The following is a 26,206-nucleotide window of genomic DNA, read 5'->3' on the forward strand; positions in this document are numbered from 1 at the left end:
TTTAGCAGATTACTGCAGCCGTCATCCTTTTCCAGCTGGAACAGAAATAAATACCTCGGTGGCTTCTGCTTCAACTTGGTGTAATTTATTCTGGAATATTGGCTTCTTTTTTCTCACCAGGCTAAACCAAAGTGGCTTGGATCTCACTATCCACAGCCATTCTAAAGTGCTCGACAACACAACTACAACTCCGAAATGTCAAGGCCTATTTCCCCCAAACTCCACCAGTGTTCACATTTGGATATATTGACTATCCGTGCCAAGTTTGGTCCAGATCCATCATTGTTTGAATCCATAGTGCTCTCTGGATGTAAAGAACTACAAATCCCAAACTCAAGGTCAATGCCCACCAAAACCTTTCCACTATTTTCTGTTGGTCATGGGATTGTGGCGCAGCTGGCTGAGTGTCAGCTGCATTAAGATCACTCTGACCAAAAGGTCATGAGTTCGAAGCCAGCCCAGGTTGGAGTGGGTTTCCAACCAATTGTGTGTAGCCTGTTGTCGACCTTCGCAACCCAAAAGACAGTTGCATCTGTCAAGTAGGAAAATTAGGTAACATCTTAAAGTGTGGGGAGGCTAAATTGACTGATTTATGAGGCCATAAAGAAGACTCCAGCAAAGCATTCCAGCGAGGAAGCACGCGGGGAATGTGGAAGTGCTTCATCAGCGTCGCAGATGGACAATGAAAGCGACAGCTCCCCTGGCGGCCAGAAAAAGTTAAATAGCCTCTGTATATGTTTGTATGTTTGTATGTCAAAAATTGGCGTTGAATGTTTGCCATATATGTGCACACTATAATCTGCCGTGAGTCCCCTGCAAGGTGAGAAGGGCGGAATATAAAAGCTGTAAATAAATATATAAAATAAATATTTTTCCCAAACTCCATCAGTGTTCACATTTGGATATATTGAGTATACATGCCAAGTTTGGTCCAGATCCATCATTGTTTGAATCCACAGTGCTCTCTGGATGCAGGTGAACTACAACTCCAAAACTCAAGGTCAATGCCCACCAAACCCTTCCACTATTTTGTGTCGGTCATGGGAGTTCTATGTGCCAAGTTTGGTTCAATTCCATCATCGGTGGAGTTCAGAATGCTCTTTGATTGTAGGTGAATTATAAATCCCAGATTTGGGTATATCGAGTCTTTGTGTCAAATTTGGTCCAGTGAATGAATCTGCATTTCAGATATTTACATTACGATTCATAACAGTAGGAAAATTACAGTTACAAAGTCGCAACAAAAATAATGTTATGGTTGGGGGTCACCACAACATGAGGAACTATAGTAAGGGGTCACAGCATTAGGAAGGTTGAAAAACACTGAGTTAGACAGCAATGTAGCACTCTCCTCTGTCCATCCAACCCATCTTCATGGTATGGAGAAGGTGTCCCTCTTCTTCTGGGCATAACCGGATCCCGATTTGATGGGAAGCCATAATTTGGTCTCACCGCCTCTTCCAAAGGTAGGTTTGGATGGATTGGGCTGGAGCAATGTCCTCAATGTAGCCTAGTTGGTCATCGGCGATGCTGAAATCCACATCCCAGGAGCACCTGAAGGAAAGGAAAGTTTTGTGCCATTAAGCGACCATATATTTCCAGGCGTGGAGAGCTTACAAGATGTCGTAGCTTCCCTTATCAATCTGTCTTACTCACTTGTTAAGCACAACTACTACGGCAACCTTGTCCGGACGTAGGAAGCCAGAACTATGCAATTGGCAGCTGGTAATTTCAAAATTGCTGGTCAAGGCAACCCGGATGGAGCCTTCAGGGATGAATTTGCTGGGAAAGAAAAGAGAAAAGTTGTCACGCTCAGCATAGAAACAGATTACCACCTAAGATGCGAGCATCCCCCCCCTCCACCCCAATAAGGGATAGTAACTTATAGTTCTGCAAAGGGCAAGGGCACCAGACTGCACAATAGGGGTTAAGTCTTGGTCAATTTGCCAAGACACTAACAACAACAAAGACCCCAGGAGGCTTTCAGGGAGCAGATTGGTCCCTGGGCTCCAGCCCTTGGAAAGAGTTACAGTTTTCCAAGGACAAAGGACCAGAGTTGATCTCAATGTGGTGGGTCTCCCTTAGCTGGCTCAGTGGAACCTCTGAGACTTTCTCTTATGAATTTTATGCTTTTATCACTCCCCACAAACATTTCCCTTCCTCTACAAGGACAAACCCTTATGAATTTCTACCCTTATGAACTATGGACACATATTAAAACTTTAATCATTTTTTTACCTGGAGGTCAGAGGACCTTCGAAAAGCCCCCACCTTCACACTGGTTGATTTAACTAACTTCCCACTAAGGAACATTCACCCCAGTTCGCCCTCATTGTCCTCATGTTTGCTGGCCGGATTTTCCTATACACATGTTGATTCATTCCAATCAAAACACAATAGATCAGCCCTGCTTGAGACTTCCTTTTTTGTCTCGCAAGCCACATGGCATTATTTTTTCAAAACTCATTGACAGATTCCTTTGTGTTCTATTGTCCCACCTCCCTCTCCCCTGATTCGCTGTCGCCACTAGGCGGCAGGAGCCTTCCCATTGGATCCAACGCACCGCTGAAGCTTCCTGATTGGTCCTGAAGCCCAGGGGGCAGGAGGGCCGCCTCCCAGCTGTTCGCCCGTCGCCCAATCACGGCGGGGAATGTCAGGGAAGCCGGGGCGGGAAGTTTGAACTCTACAACTTTGAATTTGCTATAAATATGACTGTATTGGTGTATTTCCTTATGCTCTGCTGGCGAATGATTGCGGCTCTGCATCATTTTCAGCTGAATTGCTAATAAAAGCCTTGGTGGCCATTTCTTCAACCTTGGTGAGATTTATTTGGGAAAAATCAGGGAAAATTCTGGGCCTTACTCCTCTTTCGCTTGCCAAGGGTTTCGGACTCTCTTTGGTGGGTCTAAGGGCTCCTCTCCCCTGGGCAGGAGCCTCCAAATTCTAGCTCAATAACAATCCAATATGCCAAGGGCTGGAGGTCTTCTTCATGCCTGATATGTTGGACCACAGATCCCACATACTAAATGTGTGAGGCTGATATGTAGGCTAAAACATCTCAGAGGGTCAAAGGTTTCCCAAAATACACATCCCAAGATCCCATAGATCCTGGCTTACCTGAAGTGAGCCAAGTGGTAGAACATGGGCTGCTTATAGAACTCGTCTCGGAGGGGATTCACGATGATCGGGCTGTCCACGTGGTTCTTCACATAGTTAGGTCCCCCTTCCATATCCAGGACCAGGTTCCAGTCAATCCAACCCACAATAAAGCTGTTGAGGTTCTACAGGAGTCAAGGACAATAGTTGGCCCAAGCAGTAATGATATTGCCAGACAACATCTCCCCAAAGCCTTCACTACTGGCCATGTTAGCTAGAGTTCCTGAGTGTGGAAGGACTAGAAAAGAGGGGGCCCAAAATTGGAAGTACTAGATGTTTGGATGCCCTTTAGGCAGCTTTTAGTCCTGTGCGAAACTGTGACTCTCTGAAATGTTATTGAATAGCAGTCTATCATCCCTCACTGTCAGGTTTCTGTCTGGTAGGATTGTCAATCCAATCATATTTCTCTGGACTTATAAACTCCTTGGCTATGAAACATTCTTCTCTGAACATCTAGAGTCTAGACTCTTGAACTTCCAGAGAGGGCTATGAAGCATTCTCCTCCTCAGCTTCCAGAGATGACTATGAAACATCCTCCTCTGAACTTCTAGACTCCTCAGCTTCCAGAGATGACTCTGAAACATCCTCCTCTGAACTTCTAGACTTCTCAGCTTCCAGAAATGACTATGAAACATCCCTCTCTGAACTACTAGACTCCTCAACTTCCAGAGATGAATGTGAAACAACCTCCTCTAAACTTCTAGACTTCTCAGCTTCTAGAGATGACTGTGAAACATCCTCCTCTGAACTTCTAGACTCCTCAGCTTCTAGAGATGACTGTGAAACAACCTCCTCTGAACTTCTAGATTTCTCAGCTTCCAGAGGACTATGAAACACCCTCCTCTGAACTACTAGACTCCTCAGCTTCCAGAAATGACTGTGAAACAACCTCCTCTGAACTTCTAGACTCCTCAGCTTCCACTGATGACTGTGAAACAACCTCTTCTGAACTTCTAGACTTCTCAGCTTCCAGAGATGACTACTATGAAACATCTTCCTCTGAATTTCTAGAGTCCTCAGCTTCCAGAAATGACTATGAAACATCCTCCTCTGAACTTCTAGACTTCCCAGCTTCCAGAAATGACTATGAAACATTCTCCTCTGAACTTCTAGACTCCTCGGCTTCCAGAGATGACTATGAAACATCCTTCTCTGAACTTCTAGAGTCCTCAGCTGCCAGAGATGACTATGAAACATCCTCCTCTGAACTTCTAGACTTTAGCTTCCAGAGAGGGCTATGAACCATTCTCCTCTGAACTTCCAAAGAGGGCTAGTACATGCCCTCCTCTGAACTTCTAGACTTTAGCTTCCAGAGAGGGCTATGAAACATTCTCCTCTGAACTTTTAGACTCTGAAGATGTCAAGGTTCAAAACCTGGACCTTTGGCACACAAGGCTGGAACTGGATCATGGCTTCCCTAGTTCAGCATTATCAGTCTAGAGATGATACTGATCTTGGTAAGCCATGGTGTGATTCCACATAAGACACTTTTCTATATTTTCTCCCTGGGGCCATGCCCACTGGACATGTCTACATGGATACCACACTGCAAAACATGTCCTAAACCACCATCTGACCATCTTTCCCCAATGGCTCTTGCAGTCAACGGACAATGCTCTATATAAGTATTTCTCAGCATACTATTTGGAAATAACATTTTAGAAATAAGGAACAATGGAAATCCCAATGTGTCAGTGTGATTGTCAAAAGTGGAGCAGGAGAAAGCCCTGGTGGAATGGAACGAGGGTTTCAGAAGTCTGCTGGGTCCAGTCCTCAGAAATAGTTGGGGGAGGTTTTACCGTCAGGATGTTTTGGGAGTATCGGACGCCTCGCTCCCAGCTCCCAAGGTCAACTCTGGGCTCCCAGATCCGGAAGCCATTACAGGATTCAGTGTAGAGCAGGAAGAAGTTGGGATAGAGGAGGTAGGTGGCCTCTAAGGTGAGTTTAGGAGGGGTCACACTGTCTAGGTACCAGTGGATCCCAATGCCAGCCACATACTTGGCAGCACTGCTGTTCCCAATGACCTGGAAAAACAGAGAGTATGTGTAAAGACCAACATAATACAGACACTGTGTTGTCGAAGGCTTTCATGGCTGGAATCATTGGGTTGCTATGGGTTTTCCAGGCTGAATGGTCATGCTCCAGAAGCATGACCATTCAGTCTAGAGATCAGTCCATCTCTATGAGTTTTCCAGGCTGGATGGTCATGCTCCAGAAGCATGACCATTCCGTTTAGAAATCGGTCCATCTCTATGAGTTCTCCAGGCTGGATGGTCATGCTCCAGAAGCATGACCATTCCGTCTAGAGATCAGTCCATCTCTATGAGTTTTCCAGGCTGGATGGTCATGCTCCAGAAGCATGACAAATCCATCTAGAGATCAGTCCATCTCTATGAGTTTTCCAGGATGGATGGTCATGCTCCAGAAGCATGACCATTCTGTCTAGAGATCAGTCCATCTCTATGAGTTTTCCAGGCTGGATGGTCATGCTCCAGAAGCATGACCATTCCGTCTAGAGATCAGTCCATCTCTATGAGTTTTCCAGGCTGGATGGTCATGCTCCAGAAGCATGACCCTTCCGTCTAGAGATCAGTCCATCTCTATGAGTTTTCCAGGCTGGATGGTCATGCTCCAGAAGTATGACCATTCCGTCTAGAGATCAGTCCATCTCTATGAGTTTTCCAGGCTGGATGGTCATGCTTCAGAAGTATGACCATTCCATCTAGAGATCAGTCCATCTTTATGAGTTTTCCAGGCTGGATGGTCATGCTCCAGAAGCAGGACCATTCAGTCTAGAGATCAGTCCATCTTTATGAGTTTTCCAGGCTGGATGGTCATGCTCCAGAAGCATGACCATTCCGTCTAGAGATCAGTCCATCTCTATGAGTTTTCCAGGCTGGATGGTCATGCTCCAGAAGCATGACCATTCCGTCTAGAGATCAGTCCATCTCTATGTGTTTTCCAGGCTGGACGGTTATGCTCCAGAAGCATGACCATTCCGTCTAGAGATCATCTTTATGAGTTTTCCAGGCTGGATGGTCATGCTCCAGAAGCATGACCATTCCGTCTAGAGATCAGTCCATCTCTATGAGTTTTCCAGGCTGGATGGTCATGCTCCAGAAGCATGACCATTCCGTCTAGAGATCAGTCCATCTCTATGAGTTTTCCAGGCTGGATGGTCATGCTCCAGAAGCATGACCATTCCGTCTAGAGATCAGTCCATCTCTATGAGTTCTCCAGGCTGGATGGTCATGCTCCAGAAGCATGACTATTCCATCTAGAGATCATCTTTATGAGTTTTCCAGGCTGGATGGTCATGCTCCAGAAGCATGTCCATTCCGTCTAGAGATCAGTCCATCTCTATGAGTTTTCCAGGCTGAATGGTCATGCTCCAGAAGCATGACCATTCCGTCTAGAGATCAGTCCATCTCTATGAGTTTTCCAGGCTGGATGGTCATGCTCCAGAAGCATGACCATTCCGTCTAGAGATCAGTCCATCTCTATGAGTTTTCCAGGCTGGATGGTCATGCTCCAGAAGCATGTCCATTCCGTCTAGAGATCAGTCCATCTCTATGAATTTTCCAGGCTGAATGGTCATGCTCCAGAAGCATGACCATTCCGTCTAGAGATCAGTCCATCTCTATGAGTTTTCCAGGCTGAATGGTCATGCTCCAGAAGCATGACCATTCCGTCTAGAGATCAGTCCATCTCTATGAGTTTTCCAGGCTGAATGGTCATGCTCCAGAAGCATGACCATTCCGTCTAGAGATAAGTCCATCTCTATGAGTTTTCCAGGCTGGATGGTCATGCTCCAGAAGCATGACAATTCCGGCTAGAGATCAGTCCATCTCTATGAGTTTTCCAGGCTGGATGGTCATGCTCCAGAAGCATGTCCATTCCGTCTAGAGATCAGTCCATCTCTATGAATTTTCCAGGCTGAATGGTCATGCTCCAGAAGCATGACCATTCCGTCTAGAGATCAGTCCATCTCTATGAGTTTTCCAGGCTGAATGGTCATGCTCCAGAAGCATGACCATTCCATCTAGAGATCAGTCCATCTCTATGAGTTTTCCAGGCTGGATGGTCATGCTCCAGAAGCATGACCCTTCCGTCTAGAGATCAGTCCATCTCTATGAGTTTTCCAGGCTGGATGGTCATGCTCCAGAAGCATGACCCTTCCGTCTAGAGATCAGTCCATCTCTATGAGTTTTCCAGGCTGGATGGTCATGCTCCAGAAGCATGACAATTCCGGCTAGAGATCAGTCCATCTCTAGACTGATAATGCTGAACTAAGTAACGCCACAGATGTGACATTTCACCCACATCTGTGGCAGGCATCAGAGGTTGTGAGGTCAGTTGTAATCTAGGCAATCCTACCAATCTTTAGTAAACCCAGTCAAGATCTCAGGTTGACCACCTACCACGTTGGCCCAATTGGGCAGGTGGATCCTTTGGTCATCGTGAATGATGAGCAGGACATCCTTATGGCGACTGGCGGCCAATGCGGGGCCCAGATCCAGGATGATGAAATCCCGTTGCGTTTCCGGACTAAACTGGGTCATGGGGAAATTCTTCATGGGAATGAAAACTGAGGATGACGGCTCGTTCTGAGCCGTGACTGCCCAGAAGGTGACGTTGTGACGGGCGTATTCGTCCAGGAACCTGGATTCCAAGATGCAAAGGATTAGAGTATACTTTAACAACAACAACAACACTTTATTTGTATTCCGCCCTACCTTTCCGAGGGGAGCAAGATGAGGGCCTCCCCGGTGGATCTTAGCATCTACGCTGGTTCGGAGGAAGATGCGATTGCGGAGATAGGCGGAGCCCGAACCATTTAGGGCTTTATAGGTCATCACCTGCACCTTGAATTTGGCTCGGCAACTTATCGGCAGCCAGTGGAGCTGTTTCAATAGGGGCGTTGTACATTCCCTATAGTTTGCTCCGGTTAGGAGCCTGGCTGCCGCCTGTTGAACTAGTTGAAATTTCCGGGTGTCTTCAAGGGCAGCCCCATGTTGAGTGCATTGCAGAAGTCCAATCTGGATGTAACCAAGGCATGGACCACCCTGGCCAAGTTAGACTTCATGAGGTATGGTCGCAGCTGGTGCAAAAGTTTGAATTGTGCAAAGGCCCTCCTGGCCACCGCCAACACCTGAGCTTCAAGTGACAGCGTCAAGTCCAGGAGGACCCCCAAGCTATGGGCCTGTGTCCTCAGGGGGAGTGTAACCCCACCAAGCACAGATTACCACCCAATGCCCCGATCGCCCCCCCCCCCCCAACTGACCAGGAGGACCTCTGTCTTGTCTGGATTGAGTGTCAACTTGTTAGCCCTCATCCAATCCATCACAGCTGCCAGACACTGGTTTAGAGCACGGGAGACTTCCTTGGAATTAGGAGGAAAGGAGTAGTAGAGTTGGGTGTCATCTGCGTACAGATGGCACCGAACTCCAAAACTCCGAACTCCAAAACTCCAAAACTCCAAAGAGCCTGCATTGTCTGTAGACACCTCCTAGGTCATGTGGCTGCCATGATTGCATGGAGCACTATTACCTTCTCACAAAAGCATTACCTATTGATCTTCTCACATGTGCATGTTTTCAAACTGTTAGATTGGCAGGAGCTGGTGCTAACAGCAGGAGCTCACCCTGTCCCGTGGATTAAACTGCAAAACTTCCGGTCAACAAATTCAGCAGCTCAGCGGTTTAACTCGTTGTGCCACTATGGCCACAACTAGTTATTTTTACACTATCATGATCCTAGTAATTATACAAAAACAATTTCCTTCTCCAAATGGTAGCAGACGAGTCCCCCGACCCAATCATATTCTGCCCCCAACTCAGTTGACATTTAACATATTTATCAATGGCTTGGACAACGGGCAATTGATTCCCTAACAAAGAGATCGATACCTGACAAAATAGCGGGCCCAGGTCTTGTGGTGGATATCACCTGGCTCTCCCTTCAGGCGCGCTTTGCCCATCACTTGGTTATTGGTCCTCAGCCAGCCGGGAGCGCTCCATGGACTGCCAATGAGGGAGAGGTGCCGCTTCGTGGTGGCCATGAAGCGGTGGAGGAGCGGGATCTACGAAGAGAGCTCAGCAAATGGATCACAATTGCAGAGGCATGAGCGTACTTCATCTCCCCACCCAAAACCATTACTAGTTGGCCATCCCATCGATATGAATGAAGGGACCGTTGGAAATAGCAACTTTCTCAAGCCTCCACTAGTTATTTGTCACTTATATAATTGCTTACTAGGCATAGTTAGGTACCGTCGGAATCTTCGTAGTTTGGAAAAAAGTCGGAAAAATTACCTTTTTGAAGCAATTTTGAAGTTTTTAAGAGAACCGGAAGTCTCTATGCCCTTCTGAAGCTTTCTCCACCATTTTTGTTATGACTCATGAAGTGAGTCGGAAATGATTCAGCTTTTCCTTGCTTCTAGTCCCTGGCCTCAGCTCAAGCCAGAGAAGCCAGTTTTAAACCAGAGAAGGAAGGAATTACCTGGCCTCGGCTCAAGCCAAAGAAGCCAGTTTTAAACCAGAGAAGGAAGGAATTACCTAGCCTCGGCTCAAGCCAGAGAAGCCAGTTTTAAAGCCAGAGAAGGAAGGAATTACCTGGCCTTGGCTCAAGCCAGAGAAGCCAGCTTTAAAGCCAGAGAAGGAAGGAATTACCTAGCCTCGGCTCAAGCCAGAGAAGCCAGTTTTAAAGCCAGAGAAGGAAGGAATTTCCTGGCCTCGGCTCAAGCCAGAGAAGCCAGTTTTAAACCAGAGAAGGAAGGAATTTCCTGGCCTCGGCCAAAGCCAGAGAAGCCAGGTTTAAAGCCAGAGAAGACCGTTTTAAACCAGAGAAGGAAGGAATTTCCTGGCCTCGGCTCAAGCCAGAGAAGCCAGTTTTAAACCAGAGGAGATAGTTTTAAACCAGAGAAGGAAGTAATTTCCTGGCCTCACCTCAAGCCAGAGAAGCCAGTTTTAAACCAGAGAAGGAAGGAATTTCCTGGCCTCGGCCAAAGCCAGAGAAGCCAGTTTTAAAGCCAGAGAAGACAGTTTTAAACCAGAGAAGGAAGGAATTTCCTGGCCTCGGCTCAAGCCAGAGAAGCCAGTTTTAAAGCCAGAGAAGACAGTTTTAAACCAGAGAAGGAAGAAATTTCCTGGCCTCGGCTCAAGTCAGAGAAGCCAGTTTTAAAGCCAGAGAAGCCAGTTTTAAACCAGAGAAGGAAGGAATTACCTGGCCTCAGCTCAAGCCAGAGAAGCCAGTTTTAAACCAGAGAAGGAAGGAATTTCCTGGCCTCAGCTCAAGCCAGAGAAGCCAGTTTTAAACCAGAGAAGGAAGGAATTTCCTGGCCTCAGCTCAAGCCAGAGAAGCCAGTTTTAAAGCCAGAGAAGACAGTTTTAAACCAGAGAAGGAAGGAATTTCCTGGCCTCGGCTCAAGCCAGAGAAGCCAGTTTTAAACCAGAGAAGACAGTTTTAAACCAGAGAAGGAATTTCCTGGCCTCAGCTCAAGCCAGAGAAGCCAGTTTTAAAGCCAGAGAAGACAGTTTTAAACCAGAGAAGGAAGAAATTTCCTGGCCTCGGCTCAAGTCAGAGAAGCCAGTTTTAAAGCCAGAGAAGCCAGTTTTAAACCAGAGAAGGAAGGAATTACCTGGCCTCAGGTTTTTAAGAGAACCGGAAGTCTCTATGCCCTTCTGAAGCTTTCTCCACCATTTTTGTTATGACTCATGAAGTGAGTCGGAAATGATTCAGCTTTTCCTTGCTTCTAGTCCCTGGCCTCAGCTCAAGCCAGAGAAGCCAGTTTTAAACCAGAGAAGGAAGGAATTACCTGGCCTCGGCTCAAGCCAAAGAAGCCAGTTTTAAACCAGAGAAGGAAGGAATTACCTAGCCTCGGCTCAAGCCAGAGAAGCCAGTTTTAAAGCCAGAGAAGGAAGGAATTACCTGGCCTTGGCTCAAGCCAGAGAAGCCAGCTTTAAAGCCAGAGAAGGAAGGAATTACCTAGCCTCGGCTCAAGCCAGAGAAGCCAGTTTTAAAGCCAGAGAAGGAAGGAATTTCCTGGCCTCGGCTCAAGCCAGAGAAGCCAGTTTTAAACCAGAGAAGGAAGGAATTTCCTGGCCTCGGCCAAAGCCAGAGAAGCCAGGTTTAAAGCCAGAGAAGACCGTTTTAAACCAGAGAAGGAAGGAATTTCCTGGCCTCGGCTCAAGCCAGAGAAGCCAGTTTTAAACCAGAGGAGATAGTTTTAAACCAGAGAAGGAAGTAATTTCCTGGCCTCACCTCAAGCCAGAGAAGCCAGTTTTAAACCAGAGAAGGAAGGAATTTCCTGGCCTCGGCCAAAGCCAGAGAAGCCAGTTTTAAAGCCAGAGAAGACAGTTTTAAACCAGAGAAGGAAGGAATTACCTAGCCTCGGCTCAAGCCAGAGAAGCCAGTTTTAAAGCCAGAGAAGGAAGGAATTTCCTGGCCTCGGCTCAAGCCAGAGAAGCCAGTTTTAAACCAGAGAAGGAAGGAATTTCCTGGCCTCGGCCAAAGCCAGAGAAGCCAGGTTTAAAGCCAGAGAAGACCGTTTTAAACCAGAGAAGGAAGGAATTTCCTGGCCTCGGCTCAAGCCAGAGAAGCCAGTTTTAAACCAGAGGAGATAGTTTTAAACCAGAGAAGGAAGTAATTTCCTGGCCTCACCTCAAGCCAGAGAAGCCAGTTTTAAACCAGAGAAGGAAGGAATTTCCTGGCCTCGGCCAAAGCCAGAGAAGCCAGTTTTAAAGCCAGAGAAGCCAGTTTTAAAGCCAGAGAAGACAGTTTTAAACCAGAGAAGGAAGGAATTTCCTGGCCTCGGCTCAAGCCAGAGAAGCCAGTTTTAAACCAGAGAAGGAAGGAATTTCCTGGCCTCGGCCAAAGCCAGAGAAGCCAGTTTTAAAGCCAGAGAAGACAGTTTTAAACCAGAGAAGGAAGGAATTTCCTGGCCTCGGCTCAAGCCAGAGAAGCCAGTTTTAAAGCCAGAGAAGACAGTTTTAAACCAGAGAAGGAAGGAATTTCCTGGCCTCGGCTCAAGCCAGAGAAGCCAGTTTTAAAGCCAGAGAAGACAGTTTTAAACCAGAGAAGGAAGGAATTTCCTGGCCTCGGCTCAAGCCAGAGAAGCCAGTTTTAAACCAGAGAAGACAGTTTTAAACCAGAGAAGGAAGGAATTTCCTGGCCTCAGCTCAAGCCAGAGAAGCCAGGTTTAAAGCCAGAGAAGACAGTTTTAAACCAGAGAAGGAAGAAATTTCCTGGCCTCGGCTCAAGTCAGAGAAGCCAGTTTTAAAGCCAGAGAAGCCAGTTTTAAACCAGAGAAGGAAGGAATTACCTGGCCTCAGCTCAAGCCAGAGAAGCCAGTTTTAAACCAGAGAAGGAAGGAATTTCCTGGCCTCAGCTCAAGCCAGAGAAGCCAGTTTTAAACCAGAGAAGGAAGGAATTTCCTGGCCTCGGCTCAAGCCAGAGAAGCCAGTTTTAAAGCCAGAGAAGACAGTTTTAAACCAGAGAAGGAAGGAATTTCCTGGCCTCAGCTCAAGCCAGAGAAGCCAGTTTTAAACCAGAGAAGGAAGGAATTTCCTGGCCTCAGCTCAAGCCAGAGAAGCCAGTTTTAAACCAGAGAAGGAAGGAATTTCCTGGCCTCGGCTCAAGCCAGAGAAGCCAGTATTAAAGCCAGAGAAGCCAGTTTTAAACCAGAGAAGGAATGAATTTCATCCGCTTGCTTTTCCAAGCTTCTGATCCCTGGCCTCGGCCAAAGCCAGAGAAGCCAGTTTTAAACCAGAGAAGGAAGAAATTTCCTGGCCTCAGCCAAAATCAGAGAAGCCAGTTTTAAACCAGAGAAGGCATATCTAGGTACATCCTTTAACAGCTGAGAGACCTAGTTGCCTTGCATGAGCACTGGCAAAAGCTTGTGACTTCTAATTGGTCATGCTTTTCCTTGACCAGTGGTTGTCCAAAAAGATTATGAATCCCATTTCCAAAATGGTTATGGAGATTCACATTTTCCAAAAGATAATGGCAACATTTTACCAAAGGGGCCTGGAGTGGAAAATTACCAGTCAAAGCAGAGAGTTCAGACAAGGGGAAAGTTCAAAAGTGAAATGCCTAGTTATAAGCAGGTACAGGAGGGGGAATCGGCTACTGAGGAAAAGTGGGCACAGGAATACTGCCAAGAGCAGGCGCCATAAGAGAACAAAAGGAATTGATAGAGAGGAGGCATGAATTGGAGAAAAAAGCCTTTACACAAGCTCACAATATTGATGATAAAACTGAGCTGCATCTCAGTCTTGTGCAGCAGTTGCAACAAAAGGAATTGATAGAGAGGAGGCATGAATTGGAGAAAAAAGCCTTTACACAAGCTCACAATATTGATGATAAAACTGAGCTGCATCTCAGTCTTGTGCAGCAGTTGTTCACCCAGCAGGGTGATTTGCTCAAATAAACCTGTTGAATTATCTCCTTGTCTGGAGGTTTTGGGGCCATTTGATAACAAAGGGATGCAGCAGCATGTCCAGACATGAAAGCAAGAAATCCACAAGAGAGCCAGAGAGAAGGTCTCTTTCCTCTTGGCATCACTCACCCTCAGTTCAGTGTCCTCATAAGCCAGACTGAAGCACTTCAAGTCGTAGTCATTCACACACTGGTCTGCGTAACTGTACGCTCGGGTGGAGAAGTCAGAGCATGCCATGGGCAGGCGCAAAAGGTTGTACTCAATCCCTGTAAATACAGGGGGAAGCAAAAAGGTTAGGGATATACAGTTGTTATGTGCCTCTAAGTCATTTCTGATGTATGGCAGCTACTATTGTGTTATTGGATATATAGTGATATAAATGTCACCATGGATAGAATCATAGAGTTGGCAGAGACCCCAAGGGCCATCCAGTCCAACTCCCTACCATGCATGAACACAGACAATGCCATCCTGACAGATCGCCATCCAACCTCCATAGAATAATAATAATAATAATAATAATAATAATGATAATGATAATAATAAGAAGAATCTGACACGATATGAGGATTTAAAGATCGAACTGCAAAGACTCTGGCACAAGACTCTGCCACAAGACTCTGGTAAAGGTGATCTCAGTGGTGATCAGCACACTGGGTGCAGTGCCTAAAGACCTTGGCTTGCACTTAAGCACAATCAGCACTGATAAAATTACCATCTGCCAGCTGCAAAAGGCCACCTTACTGGGATCTGCTTGCATAATTCGCCGATACATCACACAATCCTAGACACTTGGGAAGTGTCTGACGTGTGATCCAATTCTGCTGTAGACTCATCTTGTTGTGTTTCTAATAATAATAATAATAATAATAATAATAATAATAATAATAATGTATTGTCGAAGGCTTTCGTGGCCGGAATCACTGGGTTGTTGTAGGTTTTTTCGGGCTATATGGCCATGGTCTAGAGGCATTCTCTCCTGACGTTTTGCCTGCATCTATGGCAAGCATCCTCACTACCTCTGAGGATGCTTGCCATAGATGCAGGCGAAACGTCAGGAGAGAATGCCTCTAGACCATGGCCATATAGCCCGAAAAAACCTACAACAACCCAATAATAATAATAATAATAATAATAATAACAACAAGAACAAGAACAACAACAACAATACACTATTTATATGCCACACTTCTCCCCTAGGAAACTCAGAGTGGATTACAGCACTTAAATACATAAGCTAACATTCAATGCCTTTACAATAATATACAATGAGACACACAAACACAAGCAAAGGCAGAGGCTTCTCCTTTCATTTCTGGCTTCTGGAGACAGTGCTCATATCTGCCTCTGGGGTGGTGCTTTCTCCATTTTCAAGCTGAGGAGTCTGTGTTGTCACCTCCTGGGTGTGTGCTTGGAGCGTCTTTTGCCTTTTCCTGCTGAAGCAGTACCTCTTTATCTACTCACATTGTGCTTTCGAACTGCTAGGTTGGCAGGAGCTAGAGCTGACAGACAGGAGCTCACCCCATCTTGCAGATTCAAACTGCCGACCTTCAGGCCAACAGTTCAGCAGTACAAGGGGTTAATCCATTGCACCACCATGGCTCCCAAGAAGCATGCAACTGTTGAGTTATGGAATATGGAGTGATATATTTATTTATTTATTTATTATTTCGAGCGCTTATTCCATAAGTCTCCTGAGGCAGACCGTTCTAATGGATCCACCACCCCTGCGGAGGGTAAGAGGCACAGTGAGTCTAAACCTGATCAGGTGGTGATCGGTCCATGGCAATGGGGCGATGGTCAGCTCCTCCACCCTGCCACCTTCATCCCATCCCTGACATAAAACCATATCCAATGTGTACCTGGCACTATGGATGGGACCAATACTAATTGGGACAGGCCCATGGTTGCCATGGTGGCCATGAAGTCCTGAGCTGCACCTAATTGGGGGGGGGGGGGGGGCTCGGTATGAACATTGAAATCTCCCAGGACTAAAAGCCGTTGAGAATTCAAAGCCAAGTCCGAGACCACTTCTGCTAGCTCAGGTAGGGAGACTGTCGTGCAGCGGGGTGGTTGGTACACTAACAGAATCCCTATCCTGTCCCGGTCACCAATCCTAATGCCGATACACTCAAAGGAAGATGACTGTGGGATGGGGCACCTGATCAGGGAGATAAAATCCTTATTTTATATACAGACACTTGTGACATAAATGTCACAATGGAGGCATCCAGTTGTGGTATTAAGGGATACAGAATGATATACAGTGCTTTAGACATCTGTATATGTTGGTGCTAGAGTTTTATTGGTAGACCATTTGGCCAGACACACTTTTGACAGCTGCAAGGCAAAAGCTATCACTCTTACCTTCTTCAGAGAAGTAAGAGCGGAGCAAGTGGTCCTGGGCTTCCGTAGACAAGCGCATGATGTTGATCGCAGCAGCGTCAGTGAGGGACCCGCCAAAACCTTTGATGCGCTGGTAGTGTACAAAAGGATTGTACGTATATCGTAAGCCTTTCAAGGAGAGCAGAAGAGAAGAAGCTGGTTAGATTTGGGGGAACACTGAGATATTCAATGTCTGTTAAGTTCTTGAGTGTGTCTTTCCAGGAATGGATGGGATTATAAAAAAGGGGGGGGGGGAGACTATAAATCCCAGCACTATTTAAGACTTTGGAAAGGAACCTTGGCTTTTTCAAGTGGAGCAAAACCCATTAAAAAGTTCATAGAATCATACTGAAGTCAAACATGACCCTCCCCCCCCCCCAAATAAGAGATAGTAACTTATAGTTTTGCTAAGGGCAAGGACACCAGGCTGGATAATAAGGGTTAAGCCTTGGTCAGTTAGGTGTGTATCATTTAATCAAGGTTTTATACCCTATTTTCATATGTTTACAGCAGAAGGTAACCAATTTATTACTGAAAATCATGCCACAAAAGTATTTGAATTTTTCCATCTGAGACACACCTGGGCTCCTGATGGTCCCCCATCTCACAAACAAGGGACTCTCTTTCCCTTTATGGACCTTCCTATGAATAATACGAACTATGAACACTGGGGGAAGGTAGTTGGGTTTACTCTCTGTGTTATGATTTCTATATTTTCATATTTTCTCCTGTATTTCTATATTTCCCTTCATGTAATTGGCCTTGCCCTGACCCTTTGCCCCCTTCCCCTTTCCTTGGGGGAAATCTACAAGGAAGCTGCCCTGCCTCTGGAAAAGCAATCAGCAATCATGAAAAGACCCTTATCTTTGGACGTTCTTTGCATGGACAATAATCAAGGAAATCCTTTTGACTTCAGAGTTGGGCCACCATTAGGATTTCCATTTGGCAGACTTTTTAATCATATAACAATGGGGGGAATATGACCTTAGGAAGGTTCTCTTTTCCTCCAAGCCATTTTTCTTTCAAATCTTTCCACTAAGGACATTCACAAAAGTTTCCCCTTTGTGCCCTATCTGATTGTAAGAGGAAAACCTGGATTAAGCCATCAATGCTTATCACAGACCCATCTCAGGACAATAAAGTGGCTTCTCTGGCAGGCCGATCCCCGGACTCGATAAGCCTAAGGACATTAAAACTCCATAATCCACTCCAGAATGCATTGTCTCCCTTCATCCCGCCTCCCTCCCTTCTGATTTGCTGGAGTGACGAGGCAGCAGGAGCCTCCTTATTGGCTCTGGCGCACCGCGAAAGCCCTGTGATTGGCCCTGATGAATGGGGGATGGCCAAGCCTCCTCCCAGCTGTTTGCGTGTCAGCCAATCCCCTTCGAGCTGGGCGGGAGGGGGGAGCGGCAATTTTGAAACTCATAACTCTGTATTTTCTATAAAAATGGCCTTTATTTCTATAACCACATGCTCTGCTTGGCGAATGATTGCTGCTCTGCATCCTTTTCAGCTGAATTACTAATAAACCTCGGTGGCACTTCCATTTGGTGAGACCTTTTATTGGGAAAAATCAGGGATTGGATGCTTCTCTCTGTCTCGCCAGGGTAGCGAACTCTTTGATGAGTCTGATTGGTCTCTGCCTCCTGGCAAAGACCCCTAAATTCCTGCTCTATAACAATATAGGTGACCAAGGGCTATGCAGTTTAATCCTCTACTATTGAGGAAGACACAGTCAAAACCCTCCTGACAGGTGGCCACCCAGCCTCTGCTTCAGAAAAGAAGAGTCCACCTGACTCCCAGATAGCATTGGGATGTTCTTTCTAATGTTTAGGTAGAATTACTTTTCCTGCAATTTGAATCCATTGTGTTCTAGTCGTTGGAGCAGCAGAAAACAAGCCTCCTCGATATGACATTCCTATTTGCTCAAAACTAATGTTCAATTTTTTGGCTAAATGAGGCTGATGGGTTCACTGATGATTTAGAGAGGATTGTGGGATTTTCTATAGGTCTCCCTGGGGCACAAAGTGATGAAGATTCAAGTCAGAGAAATTGAAAGGGTCTTTGAGCAAAATTTGCAAATGCTAAGCAAGGGGCTTTGAATGAAATTAACAGCAAAAGAGAAATATACCCTTTCTCTGTAGAAAAGGAGCAACACGGAAGAAAATGTTTTTAAGAATCAAGATGTGACATGTAGAGGTCATACAAAGTTCAAACTCACATAGGGAGTTGTGTTGTGGTTAAGCCAAAGGTTGTGGTTAAGCGAAGAGTCTGCAGGTACAAGAAGGTACTTTCCATCCAAAGGTGAAGGGAGGGGGGCTGGAAAGAGAGTACTTTCCATGACCTATTACTTGAGTATAAAGGTCAGCAGAAACAGAGGAGGGGCGCAGCAGTCACTTGAAGGGTAGCATCTGCGTATGCTGCCAGGCTGTCTGTCTTCTTCATGAAGAAACTAAAATAAAACTTATTTTTTGATCTTTTGGGGGGGGGGGGGACTGTCTCCTTCCTTACGTGCTCCCATGATGTGGACCTAAGAAGACCCAATTTAGGGTTTCTAACAAAATGATGGTTCTCTCTGGGGAAAACCTGACTCAGAAAGTGCAGGGTTCAAAGTCAGTCAGAGGGGCCAGAAACTGCAACATTAGATAAGGAGTTGGATGAAGAGCTAAGTGATATGGAAGGCTCTCAAGGAAAACACTGTTGAGACCCAGCCGGTGTTTGAGCCTGAACTGGTGATTGTGTTTCCCCCTCCTAATGTTTCTGGGCCTGATGTGATCAATGAGGATGAGGTGCAAAATGGAGACACTTTGGACAGTAATGTTACTACAGACACTGATCAAGAGGCGTCAGGGGAAATGCTAAGTTCTCATGAGAATGTTTCTGTCAGAGCAAGGGAAGAAAGTTTACTCCCTTCTCCAGACTTGAGTTTGCAAGATAGCTCGACACCTGGTGGAGTTAATGAGGAGATAGATAAGACCAGCCGCCGTCTGGAAATCAGCCAGAACCCTTGAGAGGCCCAATGTTTACACAGGTCAGAAAGAATTCGGCAGTTAAGGCCAAAAACTGGGGGGAGTAGAAACCAGTTTTGGAACTTAAATTGGGCCCTTAGAGAATCATCTTCAGATCAGGCATCGTTTGGAATCAAGCTCAAGTCTCCTGTTTCAAGTGGCCTCGTCTCTAAGGATATATCTAGCTTTTCAAGTGGATTAGCAGTGGCTAGTCTGTTCATAGTTTTCTATTGAAGGCTTTTGGTTATTCACTGCATTTGGATTATTTCTGCAACCTTCTAGTTGGGAAGCCACCAGACATGGTGCCGTAAGGAAGGAAAGTCCAAGGGCTCAGAAAGCTAGAGTTGCCTATCCCTCTTGCAGTGGCTTACCTTCCACCCCCACCCTCCAAATCCCCATCCCAGGGGCTTACCTGAACCAGAGGTGCTTGGATGGATCACCCCTTCGCTGCGCTCCAAACGTCCCCCAGCCCTGGTGCTCTCATATTTGACAAAGCTGCCAACATCGGGGATGGAGACGGGGTCCATTGTGTCACAGTAGGTGGCATTGCAGACGCAGACCATGGCCTTGGTGCCAAAAAAACGGGGGGCACAAGGACGGCTGGCTATGAGAGAGGAGAGGGAAAAGAGTTCAGTGGAGAAGCTAGTCCCTTTCAGGGTGAAATCGAACATGATCCCCCCGCTCCGCCCATTAGAGATAGTAACTTATAGTTTGCTAAGGGCAAGGACACTCTGGCCGGCCGATCCCCAGCCTCGATAAGCCTAAGGACCTTAAAACTCCATAATCCACTCCAGAATGCATTGTCTTCCTTCATCCCGCCTCCCTCCCTTCTGATTCACTGAAGCGTCAAGATAGCAGGAACCTCCTGATGGGCTCTGGTGCCCCACGAAAGCCCTGCCATTGGCTCTGATGCATGGGGGACAGCCAAGCCTCCTCCCAGCTGTTTGCACGTCAGCCAATCCCCTTCGAGCTGGGCGGGAGGGGGGAGTGGGAATTTGAAACTCGCAACTCTGTATTTTCTATAAAATGGCCTTTATTACTGTAACCACGTGCTCTGCTTGGCGAATGATTGCTGCTCTGCATCCTTTTCAGCGGAATCGCAAATAAAACATCTCAGTGGCACTTCCTTCCACTTGGTGAAACCTTTTAGCGGGAAAAATCTGGGATTGGGTCCTTCTCTCTGTCTCGCTAGGGTAACGAACTCTTTAAAGAGTCTGATTGGTCTTTGCCTCCTGGCAAAGACCCCTAAATTCCTGCTCTATAACAAGGGGAGGCACTCTGCACATGCTCCATATCCCGGGGGTGATAGGATGGAACCATCTCAAAGTGGTACCAAGCGGCAACAAAACGTGCAGTGCAGATGGGTCCTTGAAATTATCTGGCACAGTTAAAGATGGCTTCCATGTCAACAGTCTGCATTTTGTGGACTCTGCACATGCTCCATATCCCAGGGGTGATAGGATGGAATCATCTCAAAGTGGTACCAAGCAGCTACGAAACGTGCAGTGCAGATGGGTCCTTGAAATTATCTGGCACAGTTAAAGATGGCTTCCATGTCAACACTCTGCATTTTGAAGGATGTATCCACAGTGTTGAACCTCCTTGAGAGGGATGGTTCAGCACCATGGATGGCTCTTTTGAAGGATGTAGGACAGGCCTGGGCAAACATGGGCCCTCCAGGTGTTTTGGACTTCAACTCCCACCATTCCTAACAGCCTCATGCCCTTTCCTCCCCCCCCCCCCCCCGCCCTCAACCGCTTAAGTGAAAAATGGGGCTTCATCCGGGATTGTACTTCTGAATGTAAACAAAGGCTTAAGCAGCTGCGGGGGATATTTATTTATCGTGTCATCCGCAACCAGAACATTGTATTACATTTCTAACAGAACAAAACAAACAAACAGATAAAAAACCCCACAAATTTTGCAAGCTTGGTAGCTGATTAAATGTCCTTTGACCAGTATCTGGCCCCTTGGAGTGCCTCTGGTGTTGCCGCAAGAAGGTCCTCCATTGTGCATGTAGCAGGGCTCAGGTTGCATTGCAGCAGGTGGTCAGTGGATTGCTCCTCTCCACACTCGCATGTCGTTGATTTAACTTTGTAGCCCCATTTCTTGAAGTTGGCTCTGCATCTCGTGGTGCCAGAGCGCAGTCTGTTCAGCACCTTCCAAGTCGCCCAGTCTTCTGTGTGCCCAGAGGGGAGTCTCTCATCTGGTATCACCCACGGATTGAGGTGCTGGGTTTGAGCCTGCCACTTTTGAACTCTCGCTTGCTGAGGTGTTCCAGCGAGTGTCTCTGTAGATCTAAGAAAACTATTTATTGATGTAAGTCGTTGACGTGCTGGCTGATACCCAAACAGGGAATGAGCTGGAGATGTCTCTGCCTTGGTCCTTTCACTATTGGCTGCAACTTCCCGGCGGATGTCAGGTGGTGCAATACCGGCTAAACAGTGTAATTTCTCCAGTGGTGTAGGGTGCAGACACCCCGTGATAATGCGGCATGTCTCATTAAAAGCCACATCCACTGTTTTAGTGTGGTGAGATGTGTTCCACACTGGGCATGCATACTCAGCAGCAGAGTAGCATAGTGCAAGGGCAGATGTCTTCACTGTGTCTGGTTGTGCTCCCCAGGTTGTGCCAGTCAGCTTTCGTATGATATTGTTTCTAGCACCCACTTTTTTGCTTGATGTTCAGGCAGTGCTTCTTGTAGGTCAGAGCATGTTCCAGAGTGACTCCCAGGTATTTGGTTGCGCTGCAATGCTCCAGTGGGATTCCTTCCCAGGTAATCCTCAGAGCTCGGGATACTTGTCTGTTCTTAAGGTGAAAGGCACATGTCTGTGTTTTAGATGGATGAGGGATCAGTTGGTTTCCCCTGTAATAGGCAGTTAGAGCACGTAGCGCTTCGGAGAGCTTCTGTTCAACCATCTCAAAGCTCCCTGCTTGAGCAGTAATGGCACGATCATCAGCATAGATGAAACTCTCTGCGGGGGGGAAAGGAAGGGGCCTGGGGCTGTTATGAATGCTGGGAGTTAGAGTCCAAAACACTTGGAGGACCCAAGTTTACTCATACCTGATGTGGAGCAAAGCTGTGTGTCATGGCATGTTGGTGTATCTGCTGCAGTGTACCTGTTACGTGAAAACACTGAGAAACCCCAGAGTCTATGCAAAATAAACAATAAATCATCTCCTTTTAAAAATATATCATTGAAAGGTGTTCATCAGCTATGTTGTGCCTCCTTACATCTCATTATTACAATTTATTTCTGTATTGTCGAAGGTTTCTATGACTGGAATCACTGGGTTGTTGTAGGTTTTTCAGGCTATATGGCTATGTTCTAGAAGCATTCTCTCCTGACGTTTCACCTGCATCTATGGCAGGCATTGCTAATCAAAGTGGCCAACTGAAACATTCACACCTAGCTCCAACAGACAAGAGTTCTTTCTCACACCCTGGACTTTCTACATATATATAATTTCCTAGTTCCTAGTTCCAACAGACCTCACAACCTCTGAAGATGCCTGCCATAGATGCAGGCGAAACATCAGGAGAGAATGCTTCTAGAACATGGCCATATAGCCCGAAAAACCTACAACAACCCAATTAATTTCTGTGTCCGTATCTCTTATAAGGAGCTGGTTTAGCTTCCAGTTTGCTAGTAAAACTGAATGAGTGTGTTGCAAAACGATGCCTGTCTACAAAGTGTGCCACCCACATGAAATGTTTGGAAAGCTCTGGATTACAGGTATATAGATGGATGGATAATGGATGATAGACAGAGAGATGGATGGATGATGGTTGGTTGGTTGGTTGGATGAATGGATGAATAGATGGATAATGGGTGGATAGATGGGAGGATGGATGGATGGATAATAGATTCTAGATGGATGGATGAGAAGATTGATGGATGGATGGAGATGGATAGATAATAGATACATGCTAGATGGATGGATGGCTAATGGATGGCTGATAGACTGTAAACCGCCCCGAGTCACCTGTAGGCTGAGAGGGATGGTATATAAATATAGTAAATAAATAAATAAATAAATGGGTGAAGGATGGTTGATGGATGGATGAGAGATGAATGATAGATGGATGGATGGTGGTTGGATGAATGGATGGATAGATGAATAATGGGTGAATAGATGGGAGGATGAATGAAGATGGATGGCTGAATAATAGATAGATGCTAGATGGATGGATGATAGGAGGATGGCTAATGGATGGCTGATAGATGGATGGATGATAGATTGATGGATGATGGATGGATGAACTGATGAATAAATGGATGGATGGATGGATGGATGGATGGATGGATGGATGGTGGATGATTGATAGACTGACAGAGATGGATGATAGATGGTTGGATGAATGGATGGATGGATATATAGATAGATGGATAATGGGTGGATAGGTGGGAGGATGGATGAGGATGGATGGATGGATGGATGAATAATAGATAGATGCTAGATGGATGGATGATGGGAGCATGGCTAATGGATGGCTGATAGACAGACGGATGGATGATAGATGAATGGGTGAAGGATGGTTATTGGATGGATGAACTGATGAATAGATGGATGGATGGATGATGGATGATTGATAGACTGACAGAGAGAAGGATGGCTGATGGTTGGATGGATAGATAGATGGATAATGGGAAATAGGTGGGAGGATGGATGAGGATGGATGGATGAATAATAGATAGATGCTAGATACATGGATGGTAGGAGGATGGCTAAAGGATGGCTGATAGACAGACAGATGGATGATAGATGGATGGGTGAAGGATGGTTGATAGATGGATGAACTGATGAATAGATGGATGATGGATGGGAGAGATGGATGATAGATGGATGGATGATGGTTGGTTGGATGGATGAATGGATGGATAGATAGATGGATAGGTGGGAGGATGGCTAATGGATGGCTGATAGACAGACCGATGGATGATACATGGATGGGTGAAGGATGGTTGATGGATGGATGAACGGATGAATAAATGGATGGTTGATAGATGACTGATAGAGGGAATTGTTGATAGATGGATGGATGGATGATGGTTGGATGAATAGATTGATAGGTGGATAATGGGTGAATAGATGGGAGGATGGATGGGGATGGATGGAGATGGATGGATGGGGATGGATGGATGGATATTAGATAGATGCTAGATGGATGGGTGATGGAAGGATGGCTAATGGATGGTTGATAAACAGACAGATGGATTATCATGGATGAGTGATGTATGGTTGATGAATGGATAAACTGATAAATGGATGGATGAATGAATGTTTGAATGCATGACGGATGGATAGATGATGAATGGATGGATGGATGATGGGTGGCTAATAGATGGACAGATGGATGATAGATGGATGGATAACGAGTGGAAAGATAGGAGGATAGATGAGGTTGGTTGGATGGTTGGATGGATGGATAGATGGATGGATGGATGGATGATGGGTGGCTAATAGATAGACAAATGGATGATAGATGAATGGATGGATAGATGAATAATGGGTGGAAAGATGGGAGGATAGATGAGGTTGGGTGAATGGATGGATAATGGGTGGCTAATAGATTGATGGATGATAGATGAATGGATGGATAGATGGATAATGGTTGGGAAGATGAGAGGATGGATGAGGTTGGATGGTTGGATGGATGGATGGATGATGGGTGGCTAATAGATGGAAGATGAATGGATGGATAGATGAATAATAGATGGAAAGATGGAAGGATAGATAGGTGGATGATAGATGAATGGATGGATAGATGGATCATGGGTGGAAAGATGGGAGGATAGATGAGGTTGGATGGTTGGATGGATGCATGGATGGATGATGGGTGGCTAATAGATGGGCAGATGAATGGATGGATAGATGGATAATGGGTGGAAAGATGGGAGGATAGATAGGCGGATGATAGATGAATGGATGGATAGATGGGTCATGGGTGGAAAGATGGGAGGATAGATGAGGTTGGATGGGTGGATGACGGGTGGCTAATAGATGGACATATAGATGATAGATGAATGGATGGATAGATGGAGAATGGGTGGAAAGATGGGAGGATAGATGAGGTTGGGTGGATGGATGGATGGATGGATGATGGGTGGCTAATAGATAGACAGATGGATGATAGATGAATGGATGGATGGATAACGAGTGGAAAGATAGGATAGATGAGGTTGGTTGGATGGTTGGATGAATAGATAGATGGATGGATGGATGGATGGCTAATAGACAAATGGATGATAGATGAATGGATGGATAGATGGATAATGGGTGGAAAGATGGGAGAATAGATGAGGTTGGATGGGTGGATGGATGGATGGATGGATGATGGGTGGCTAATAGATAGATGGATGATAGATGAATGGATGGATAGATGGATAATGGTTGGGGAGATGGGAGGGTGGATGAGGATGGATGAGGATGGATGGATGGATGGATGATGTGTTGCTAATAGATAGACAGATGGATGATAGATGAATGGATGGATGGATAGATGGATAATGGGTAGAAAGATGGGAGGATAGATGAGGTTGGATGGGTGGATGGATGATGGGTGGTAATAGATAGACAGATGAATTGATGGATAGATGGATAACGGGTGGAAAGATGGGAGCATAGATGAGGTTGGGTGGTGGATAATAGATGCTAGATGTATGCATGGATGGAGGATGGCTAATGGATGGCAGTAGATAGGCAGATGGATGATAAATGGATGGGTGATGTATGGTTGATGGATGAATGGATGGATGATGGATGGACAGATGATGGATGGGAGGATGAGTAGAGGATGGATGGATGAAGATTGATGGATAGATAAATGATGGATAATGGATAGATGGATGATAGATGGCTAATATACAGACACAGATGAATAATAGATTGGTGGATGGATTGGAGAATGGATGGATGGATGGATGGATGGATAGAGGATGGATGATAGAGAGATGGATGATAGATGGATGGAGTTTACTAGTAAAACTGAATTGCTGTGTCCCATGATCATGAAAAGTTTGGACAGCTCTGATGTAGAGTCAGGAGGTGACACCGACTTCCTCATGTTTTTCTACCAGTTGTCCTAGATCTGCATCCATCCAAACACATGATCCTGGCGACACTGTGTCCTTTTCTTGCCCTTCTTCCTTGCTGACACATTTCCTCTCAAACGGGCCACCTAGTTAGGGAAACACCTTAAGAGGCTGGGCTTCTG

General features: G+C 45.9%; 1 protein-coding gene across 1 annotated transcript; it reads right to left on the minus strand.

The window, feature by feature from the left end:
- Positions 1-1,200: 1,200 nt before the first annotated feature.
- LOC132764528 (lysosomal acid glucosylceramidase-like) lies at positions 1,201-19,550 on the minus strand. Its single transcript, XM_067472672.1, has 9 exons — positions 19,400-19,550; positions 15,962-16,108; positions 13,724-13,860; positions 9,066-9,238; positions 7,578-7,818; positions 4,956-5,180; positions 3,118-3,281; positions 1,657-1,782; positions 1,201-1,554 (listed from the first exon to the last, which is right to left on the minus strand). Exons 1-9 carry the CDS (start codon positions 19,548-19,550, stop codon positions 1,449-1,451), a joined length of 1,470 nt encoding a protein of 489 aa, XP_067328773.1. The 3' UTR covers positions 1,201-1,448.
- Positions 19,551-26,206: the final 6,656 nt, after the last annotated feature.

Source organism: Anolis sagrei, chromosome 12 (assembly GCF_037176765.1).
Source record: "Anolis sagrei isolate rAnoSag1 chromosome 12, rAnoSag1.mat, whole genome shotgun sequence".
Lineage (NCBI taxonomy): Eukaryota > Metazoa > Chordata > Lepidosauria > Squamata > Dactyloidae > Anolis > Anolis sagrei.

Coding starts and splice junctions, on each gene's coding strand:
- LOC132764528 (XM_067472672.1), bottom strand. CDS start 19,550: ATGGTCTGCGTCTGCAATGCCACCTACTGTGACACAATGGACCCCGTC. Junction 13,861..15,961: donor CTCTTACTTCTCTGAAGAAG/GTAAGAGTGATA, acceptor CTGTATTTACAG/GGATTGAGTACAACCTTTTG. Junction 3,282..4,955: donor ACTCCCAAAACATCCTGACG/GTAAAACCTCCC, acceptor TGACTCCTGTAG/AACCTCAACAGCTTTATTGT.